Source organism: Myotis brandtii, unplaced genomic scaffold (assembly GCF_000412655.1).
Source record: "Myotis brandtii unplaced genomic scaffold, ASM41265v1 scaffold163, whole genome shotgun sequence".
NCBI lineage: Eukaryota > Metazoa > Chordata > Mammalia > Chiroptera > Vespertilionidae > Myotis > Myotis brandtii.
Window position 1 is genome coordinate 524721 of NW_005355962.1, and position 10994 is coordinate 535714.

Below are 10994 nucleotides of genomic sequence, written 5' to 3' on the forward strand. Positions count from 1 at the left end.
GGAATCAACAGGGCGGAGCAAGCAGCTATGGCTGATTCTCAGCCCTGCCCTAAGGGGCCGCGCGTCTCAGTGTCCCGGTAATTGCTGCCAGCACCTCTGAGGGAAAGCCGCCCTCAAGTTCCGAGTTCTGCCTGCTGCCAGACAGTCCAGTTTCTCCCCTTATGAGTCCTGGGTCCCCAGAGACTTCCCGGAACTGGAGTTCAGAGCAGTTGGGAGCTTGTGACTCCCTCCCAATTCAAAAAGACAGCCGAGTCCTCAGGTCCAGCCCCAGAAAGGATTATTTTTAGAACAAACTGTCTTTTGGAGTGTGGGGTGGGAGACAAGAATTTTTATCATGCAGATTGCCTATGAATAAGATTGTATTTCTAAGAGATGTTGAAGCTGCAGTTAAATCAGGTGTTAAATCTAAGTTTGATATCATGGGCCTTAGCATGAGTGACACCATTGTGGGCCTAAGGTTTTCTCTTTAACAATAGTAACAGAGTTTGCATTAGAATCATTGGGGAGGAAGAAGAACAGGAACAGAGAGGGCAGTGGGGAGGGTCTCCTTGGATGTTCATAATCTGGGAGGTCGGAGGCTGTGGATAACTTAAAAACCTCCCTTGTTGACAATGCTGCATACCCTCTACCTGTTCCCCGATGGGGTCCTTAGACCTTTTGGATGGGAACTACCTGGAGCCTCTTTAAAATGTGGACCCCGCCCTAACTGGTTTGGCTCAGTGGATAGAGCATCGGCCTGTGGACTGAAGGGTCCCGGGTTCGATTCCGGTCAAGGGCATGTACCTTGGTTGTGGGCACATCCCCAGTAGGAGGTGTGCAGGAGGCAGCTGATCGATGTTTCTCTCTCATCGATGTTTCTAACTCTCTATCCCTCTCCCTTCCTCTCTGTAAAAAATCAATAAAATATATTTTAAAAAATAAAATAAAATAAAATATGGATCCCAAGCCCTGACAGACCTACTGAATCAGAATTTTCAGAGGTGCGAGACCCAGGAAGTCTTTTTTTTAAACAACTTTACTATATGAGACTGACAGTCATTGGCACTTTCTACACATTTATAGTCGATTATTTACTGTAATAGGTCGAGACATATGTTATTATTATATACTGTTGACAGTCATACTTTGCCTAACAGAGAGTTGTGTGAACTAAATAAAATTACTACAAGGTATTACATTTTTTTTAAATTAATTTTTCACAGAGAGGAAGGGAAAGGGATAGACTAGAGAGTTAGAAACATCGATCAGCTGCCTCCTGCACGCCCCCTAGTGGGGATGTGCCCGCAACCAAGGTACATATCCTTGACCGGAATTGAACCTGGGACACTTCAGTCTGCAGACCGACACTCTATCCACTGAGCCAAACCGGTCAAGGCCAAGGTATTACATTTTTAAATAAGAGAGATGATTGAAACTGTAGGAGAAGAAAAACTGGTTTACCTCTATCCATTTTAGGTTCCTTGTCTGGGGCCCTGTAAATTAGACTGACAAAAGACAGATTAACAAGAGAAAAACAGTTTATTAGCATGTGTATTGTGCTACATATACAAGGGAGTACTCAGTGATGTGTAACTCAAAGGAGTGGTTAGAACTTGGGCTTATGTGGCACCTTAGCAAGAAACAATAATTTGTAGAAAGTTTCCAGACAAAGGATAAGGACTTTTGAGTTTTTAGGGCAGCAAATTATGGAAAGGCAAATGTATGAGAAAATTAATGGTAGATGAGGGTTGGTCTTAGCAAAAACTGTTATGTAGATTCCTCTGGTGCCATCTCTGAGTTTATGAGGGTCCTTGGCTTTGTCACTGGTTAATTTCTGTCCTTCCTGGTAGAAAGGGGAGAGGGACATCTTTACAAATTTATAGCCAGCTTTGAAGCAAATACAGGGAGTATAGGGAACTTTTCGTGTATCTTTCTTCTCAGCTCAAACATCCTTATGCCAAAATAGCATATTGTGGGGAATAACAATTAGCAGAATAACAAGAAACCACAACAACTCATTAATACATTTATTCTGAGGATAGTGTTGAAGAAAGGCTTTATGTGTTGAGCAATTTTAATAAAATTTTTTGTACAATGTGTTAACAGAGATTTGTTTCATTGAAGTGGCCTAAATCTTTTATGCTATGGTGGAAAATATAGTTCTACTCACCTCTCCATATTATGATATTTCAAAGAAGCTAGACTTCTAAGGGCAATTTCAAAAATAATTTTTTTAATTTTATTTTTCAGTTACAGTTGGCCATTTAATGTTACTTTATATAAGTTTCAGGTGTACAGCCTAGTAGTTAGGCAGTGATATAATATACAAAGTGATCTTCCTGATAATTCACGTACTCAGCTGACACCATACATAATTATTACAGTACTATTGACTATAGTTTCTATGCTGTACTTTACATCCCCAGGACTTTTTTTCAGATTTACTTTTAGAATAAACATTTGAGAAGGGGTAAGTCCCTTACACTCACTGTGGTAAGAAAAGAATCTTTATTTTAATTGCCAGATTCTTAAATTACTATATTCTATACATATCAGAGCTACTCAAAATTAATGTACACTTATTATTAAAAAATCAGGCTCTCAAATGGCAATTTGAAAACTAGATCTGTCTATGTACCTAGCCTATGCATATAATATAGCAGAACAAATTATCTCTGAATCATGAATTCTACCTTTCATGTTTTCTTGGGCTCTTTAAGTAAATCTTTATGGCAGTAGACAAGTCATAGCTTATGTCTGCTTTGAAATTTATCTCCTACATATACATACCTTTCTTTTTTTTTTAAAATATATTTTATTGATTTTCTACAGAGAGGAAGGGAGAGAGATAGAGAGTTAGAAACATCGATCAGCTGCCTCCTGCACATCTCCTACTGGGGATGTGCCCGCAACCCAGGTACATGCCCTTGACCGGAATCGAACCTGGGACCTTTCAGTCCGCAAGCTGACGCTCTATCCACTGAGCCAAACCGGTTTCAGCACATACCTTTCTTATAAGACAAGTCTATTAGGCATTATATATAGGGTGTCCCCAAAAATGTATATACACTTTAACTCACTTAATTTTTACTCTTTTTTGGGTTAAACTGATTTGAAATAATGGGTGAAACCAGACTAAGATTTGAACAAAAAAAAATTTATCCTAAAGTGGGAATACATTAAACATAAAGTTTATGGTTAAAAAAAAAACCAGCAACAGTCGACTAATTGAGGGCACACAAATAAAAGGAAATGATTCTTAATGTTTTCGATTCCATTGCTTCGCATTATCAGCAGTGCCTGGATCAGAATGGTCATCAGTTTGAAAACAGACATTGAGAAAAAAAACACAATTCATTTCTGTAGATTCTTTTAAATTTTGAAAATGAACTGTATGTTAATAAACACTGACTTTATAATCATTCAAAGTGTGTATACATTTTTTTGGGATACACTGTACTTAAGAATGCAGAGTCAGAAAATATCTGTAAACTCTTCCTTCAGTGTAATTTGATGTTTTATGTTGATGTTTAAAATCAAATCTGTTTATTTGTGGATTTAGAGTTTTGTCTGAGGTTTTCCGTTTTATGTGTTTTTAAGGCTCCACAGTCTTTAATGTCTTCAGAGGAGTTTTGGAGGTGTTAATCGGTGTGGCAGCTGGATTTCTTCTTGGATTTTTCATTAAGTACTTTCCAAGCAGTGACCAGGTAAAAGAAATAATCTGCAAGAAAGTCATGCTCTAAAGTGTCATTGGAAAAACATTATGGAGCACTTCCTTCAAAGCTGATGGGAAGGGTGGGACTTAGAAAATGCCCCCCATTTCATACTGCTTGTTGCTCTCACAGTGCTGTCCATGAGCTTTATGAAGAGGACTAAATGCATGAGATTTGAATGCAGTCCTGAAAGTGTTTCTCAACTTTTATTCTGTACATTTTAAGTTTCACTGTAAAACAAATAACAATTCCAAAACAATATGATATGCAAGTTTTTAAAATTAATTTATTTTAACTTTATTTCTATTTGTGTCTATTTGTTTTTAATTATCATTCATAATACTCAACTAAATTAAGATATAAAATGGCTGTTTGAGCCCCCTTTTTAGTATCAAAATACTTTAGATTCTAATACTATCAAATATACCTTAATGTTTCATTACAATATAGTCCAATATTTCTAAGCAAGGAAATCAAAGTTCTTTATTGTTCACAATGATTTCTTAATGATTACCGTCCTAAGTTTCCCTAGGATAAATAAATTAAAATTTTTTTTCTCTATATGAATTGGCATTTTGAAGATTTCAAAGTATTCTGAATGGGATTAGAAACAACTAAAGTAGAAATTTAAGTAAGAAAATTAATATTTCTATTATCAGTATGTTGATTTGAATTTATATTGTACTCCATAAAACTCCTAGTAAAATTGTTTTGTAACAGGCCATTATAAAAACTTTATAAAAGATTTTTTTGAATGCAAAAAGAAAATGACAGGATTTTTCTGATTACACAACAAAATAAAAATGTGTGTAAAATTGTGTATAAAATGATATGGTAAGTTCAATAAAGTGCCACTCTGTTCCATATGGCAGCCACTAGCTACATGTGGCTAAGGCAGATATAGTCACTTCCATAGACAGTGCAGATATAGACATTTCCATCACCACTGACCGTTCTATTGGGAAGCTCTGATCTAGTGCAGTCCACTGGTAACCTATGATGTGAGTACTATTCATACAACCATTTTACTGACAAGGAAATCAAAGCTTAGGGAGAAGTGACTTGAACAAGGTCACATGGCTAGACTGCAGTGCAGTAGGGAATTAACTTAGTTATTTCACCTCCAGAGCCTGCATGCGTCCAAGTCAAGCATTCTTAAAGGCCCTCCTGCCTTCTAATGTTATCAAGAAGTTTTAAAGGCTGAACAGCAAAAAGTAAAGGGAAAGAGGTACACATTTCTTAGACTTTAAAAATCAACAACAAAAGTAAATAAACAAAAATAAAACTCAACAACAACAAAACACAACACAATCGATAGCCTCTTAAAGCTTCCTGGTATTTAGAAAAACCAGGAGAGCATCACATTAAAGAATAAACAGAGAATATCTATAATAAAAATGATAGATATGTCATATCTTTATTCTTTACAAAATGCCCATGATGTATGTAACTAAGTCTTGAAGGTGAAAAAATCAGTAATATGAAATAATGGAGCTAATCAACCTTTTTTTCCCCTCCAGAGCGAACTCGTATGGAAGAGAGCCTTCCTAGTCCTGGGGCTCTCTGTGCTAGCGGTGTTCAGCAGCGCGTACTTGGGTTTCCCTGGGTCCGGAGGACTCTGCACATTGGTCATGGCTTTCCTTGCAGGCCTGGGATGGGCCAGCAAAAAGGTGCATTTCATTCTGTTCTTCTTGTAACTACTTAGTGACTAGATTAATTTTTCTTTCCAGATACTTAACATCAGGTTAATAAAATTATTTTAGCATAAAAGCTATTTTCTATGCAGAGATAAATGTATGCCCAAATGTACACACACACATTCTTTTTTCCTGTTACATACTAGTCTATAACTTGAAATAAATCTTGGTCACATTCTCCTGATGCCTTCCTTACTCTTTGTAAGGGCTGCAGAGTATTGCATTGTATAACTGCACTATACTTTATTAAACCAGTCTTCTACTCACAGACATCTAGATTGTTTCCTGTTTTCTGCTAAACAAAAAAAATATCCTTATATATACCATATTTTATAAACTCTAAGACACTAGCAAGTCTAAGAAGAAAGAAAAAGAATGTTAAAGTTAAACTCTGACATGACATCCTAATTTCAGAAATGTTTAAATGTGAGGAAATGTGTATCTTTATTGGTTTTTTTTTTTTTTTTTTTTTTTACAGAGAGGAAGGTAGAGGGATAGAGAGTTAGAAACATCGATGAGAGAGAAACATCGATCAGCTGCCTCCTGCACATCTCCTACTGGGGATGTGCCCGCAACCCAGATACATGCCCTTGACCGGAATCGAACCTGGGACCCTTCAGTCCGCAGGCCGACACTCTATCTACTGAGCCAAACCGGTTTCGGCGAAATGTGTATCTTTAAATCAACAAAATATATCTTTGAGTTAATCTACAGGGTAATTTCTAGAAATAAGACTGCTCTATGAAAGAGGAGGCACATTGATATTTTTTTTAAATTTTACTTTTCAATTACAATTTAAGTATGTGTTATTTTGTGCTAGTTTCAGGTATACAGCTATACAGCATAGTGATTAGATAATCATATACTTTACAAAGTATTCCCCTCAATATTTCCTGTACCCATCTGACACTGTGCATGATTATTACAACATTATTGACTGTCATTTTGATAGTATCAATTTACTCTTTTTTTTTTCAATTTACTCTTGTATTAAGGCTGTACCATACTGTTAGGTAAAAAGTGGTATCTTGTTTTCTGTTTCTTTGATTAGCAGTAAAATTGAATACTTTTTCATATATTTAATCACTTGTATTTTTTTCTTTTCTTTGATATATCTTTTGTCCAGTTTCTTCGGAAATCTAATGCATTGATTATTGATCTGTAAGGTATACTAGTATACACGCATATATATGATATTAGCCTTTTTATATAGTTCATTTTTAACATACAAATGACATTTTTATGTAGTGAGATCTATGAGTCTCTTAGGACCTTTCCTCAATAGCTTTTTTTCTTAAAAATCTCTTTATTATGCGGGTAAAATCTTACATATGTCATCGCAAATATTTTTTACAATAGCCTTACAAATATATATTCGACCCACTTTACAGATGAGGACAATGTAGGCTTAGAGATATTAGACAGATTGTCCAGGGTCACAAAGGTGGTACGTGGCAGAGCCAGGATGAGAACACACCTTTAGACTACAGAGGGTCCCTGACTCACAGTGGTTCAACTTAGGATTTTTTTACTTTACGATGATGATGCTGAAGCAGTACACATTCAGTGGAAACTCTAGGTGCAGTTTGAATTTTGATCTTTACCTGGGCCAGCGATGTGCAGTCCGATATCAGATACTTTTCCTGATGCTGGGCAGTGGCAGTGAGCCTCAGCTCCCAATCAGGCACAGGATCACGAGTAAACAACCAATACGCCAGAATACTGTGTTGCCAGCACTTTTTGGATATTGTGTGTTATGTTTTTGTATCCCATCATGTCAACAAAATGCCCATCTGTGGCTCTTGCTTCTAGTGAGAAGTGAAAGACAATTACTCTTAAGGAGAAACTAAAGATAATTGCTTAACTACAGGCTAACATAAGTGTCCTGAGAACATTTAAGGTAGGCTAGGCTAAGCTATGATGTTTAGTAAGTTAAGTGCATTAAATGTATTTTCAACTTTGATGAATATATTGGGACATAATCTCATCATAAATCAAGGGGTGTCTGTGTATCAATATGATTCCCTGAAGAAAGGAAAGGAAACAAATCTTCATTGAACAATCATGTGGCAGGCACTCTGCACACCTTTTGTAGTTCAGTACTCAGGAGAGTTCTCACTTCTGGAGACACCCGTCCAATGCATCCAGATTTTGGACTTCTTTCCTCCCTTGGTCTGGAATATAGCATAAGGTCAAGAACTCTGACTGCATGGGCTAATCTCACTGGTACAATCTTGTACCTATATGATCACATACGAGTAATCTTACTCCTCAGTCCTCAATTTCTGTATCTCTGAAGTGGGGAGGGACAATAGCAATAACTCCTACACTGGAGGACTAAGTGAAATAATCTCTATAAAACAAAGTGCTTAGTCATAGAATGCACTCAGTAGATAATAGCCCAGATTATTTTTATACCTACTTCCAGAGCAGCGCAGCATAGTAAAAAGAGCATGAAATTTAAAATATGGAGATTGGGATTCCAATCCAAGTTCTACTATTCTCTACCTGTAAATCCCCCCAAAAAGTCACTTCCTTCTCTAACACTCAATTTTCTTAACTGTAAAATGGAGAAAATAACAATATCTAAAGAATTGTTGGGACTATTATGTGGGAAAATGGAAATGGAACACTTGTAAACTCAACAGTTCTATAGCAATATTGTTGACTTGTATTTTGAAAAACTAAAATATTTCATAAAATTTCATTTATGACTATAGTTTTCATTTATGCCCATAGTCTACCCTTCAAATTTCCAAGAAATCCACTGTCTATGGTACATGGGAAGGTGTATTGCTCAAGGGCGTTGACTATGAAATCACCCAGGAGTTGGCTGGGGGAGGCTGCTGGCCACTGGATGCTGCTGGCCACCAGGCACTAGGATCCTGGCCCTGGAGAAACCACCTGGTCAGCAGGAGCCTGGTGCTGTAGGATTCTGCTGCAGGAGCCACTGAAACCAGGAAGAGCACCTTCCTCTGGCAGTATCTCTTCAGCGCCCTCTACTGACAAAATTTAACATGGTGCTAGCTAGCAAAGGAGAAATATTTTAAAGAGCTTAAAGATGGGGCTCCATTTTCTGCAGAGCAACAGAGAAAGGGGGCAAGGGACAATAAATTAATAACTGGAACAGCCTTTTATATGTAGATTTTATTTTTGTGCATAATTTGAAATGTCCTTGAAAGGTATTTTCTTGTAAAGACAAAATAAAATTGGAAATAAGTTAGAGGTCCATCAATAAAGAAATAATTCAATAAACTGTGGTACTTCCATACCAGATTCCTATGTAGCAATAATGAGGTACCTGGATATATGTGCTAATATGAAATCTAAGTCATATTGTTAAATTAAAATGAACATAAAATTTTAAACTATGAAAGAAAAGTATTATAGTATGTGAACACACACATACCATGCATTCAGAAGTAGTTCTCCTAAGATTACTTTATAAGACTATTTATAATTAAGATCTATCTGCAAAGCAACATTAAACACCTCATATCATAACGGTGTTATAATATATGCAATTTTTGCTCTGTTCTAGCTAACCTCTTCATTTATAGATGTCACAGAAATAAAGCCAATCTCAGCTCAAATAGACTCAAATTTTATATTAGTAAAATTCTTAGAACTTGTAACTTTATATAATAAAAATTCATATGTATGTTTGTTTTCTTAGGCAGAGGTTCAAAATATTATTGCAGTTGCCTGGAACATCTTTCAGCCCCTTCTCTTTGGTCTGATTGGAGCAGAGGTATCTGTTTCATCTCTCAGACCAGAAACTGTAGGTAAGAATTTCAAAGTAGTACTTTGGCTAAAATCAACTTTTTATATTCAGTTGAAATACCTTTAGTAGGTATATGTTCAGTAGTTCCCATTGTCACATATTTAATAATGGTTTAAAAGTAGTTGGTTAGTAGGGGGTAACATGGGGATAAGGACACATATGTAATAAATAAATAAATAAATAAATAAATAAATAAATAAATAAATAGTTGGTTAGAAAATAACGTTCATTAGCCCTAGGTGGTGCTCAGTGGTTAGAGCACTGACCCTCAGGATTGCAAGTTCAATTCTGGTCAAGGGCATGTACCTTGGTTGCAGGATTAAACCCCACCCTGGTCGGGCATGTGTGGGAAGCAACCAAACAATGTGTCTCTCTCACATTGGTGTTTCTCTCTCTAGAAATCAATAGAAAAAAATACCCTCAGGTAAAGTTTAATAAAAAGAAAATAATGTTCATCAGTCTAAGATAGTAAATTATATATCTTTACAATTATTCCTTGTAAATAAACGTAACGCTGCTTACTACTTTCAAAAAATGCAGGCCTTAAAATATTTTTTTCTATTAAGAGTGTTCATCTAGCCTTGTTCTGATCAAGGGCCAGAATTTTAAAGACAACTAGTCAGTTCTATAATATGTACCCATGGAATGGAAATGTTTGTGCATTCATTTTTTTATTTATTTAAGCATTTAACAGCCACCATATTAAAACTTTCTTGATTCATAGCATCGTATTTGAAGTTAATTTGCACATACACGGTGTATTCTCTGTATTTCCTCCTTTCCTCGTATCACAATATGCTCCCTCCATCCAGGGATCCCATCCCTGCCACCTCCTTCTGGATCTCACACATAGATTCTTCTCATACACCTTTGAATGTATTTGTCATGTGCATACTTGTCAGTTTCTCCTCTCCAGAATTTAAACAGAGTCTAAGCTCTCTTATCTTAAAATAATATTCTTTCATTCTAATACATGCTGCAACATGGGTGGACATAGATGAGGACAGTATACTATTTGAAATAAGCCAGTTACAAAAAGACACAGGCTGTATGATTTCACTTATATAAGGTATCGAATATAGTCAACTTCATAGAGACAGAAAGTAAATGAGGTTGCCAGGGTTTTAGGGGAAGAGTTCTAGTGATTATTGCATAAAAATGTGAATGTTTAATACTACATAGCTGTATACTTAAAAATGGTTAAGATGGCCCTAGCTGGTTTGGCACAGTGGATAGAGCATCAGCCTGCAGACTGAAGGGTCCCTGGTTCGATTCCCGTCAAGGGCACATGCCTGGATTGTGGGCTTGGTCCCCAGTAGGGGGCGTGCAGGAAGCAGCTGATCAATGACTCTCTCTCATCATTGATGTTTCTATCTCTCCCTCTCCCTTCCTCTCTGAAATCAATAAAAATATATATTTTTAAAATGGTTAAGATGGTAAATTTTATGTGTATTTTAACACAATTAAAATTTATTCTTTCTCCATTTTACTTCCCTCCTCACTTACTAATCTACCTCTCTATTCCTTTTTTCAACTTTTCCAAAGAGGTAAGTAACCATATCCCCTTTTTCCATTTTAACTCTTATTCTTTTATTCAGTACATTAAAAAAAATACATTTTAGACCAGCTTCTGCCCTTTCACACAACCAACCCTGCTCTGATGAAGGTCATATTGCTAAGACCACGGAATGCATACCAGTCTTTATTTTATTTGAGCTCTCAACAGCATTGGGAGATCTTTAAGCCACTTTTTACATTGAAGTCTGAAATTATATTTTCCAGAGCCTTCTGAGTCCTCCTTTTTTTTAAAAAAAATGTTTA

At 36.3% G+C, this 10994-nt stretch overlaps 1 protein-coding gene across 7 annotated transcripts in view; it reads left to right on the forward strand.

Moving 5' to 3' along the window:
• SLC9B2 (solute carrier family 9, subfamily B (NHA2, cation proton antiporter 2), member 2) overlaps positions 1-10994 on the forward strand; it is a 47968-nt gene that overhangs the window by 29892 nt on the left and 7082 nt on the right. For all 7 annotated transcript variants that reach the window (XM_014536460.1, XM_005862293.2, XM_005862292.2 and 4 more), the window contains 3 exons: positions 3580-3686; positions 5213-5362; positions 9066-9174. In XM_014536460.1, the coding sequence (XP_014391946.1) occupies positions 3580-3686; positions 5213-5362; positions 9066-9174 (366 nt within the window). The remainder of the gene's footprint in view (positions 1-3579; positions 3687-5212; positions 5363-9065; positions 9175-10994) is intronic.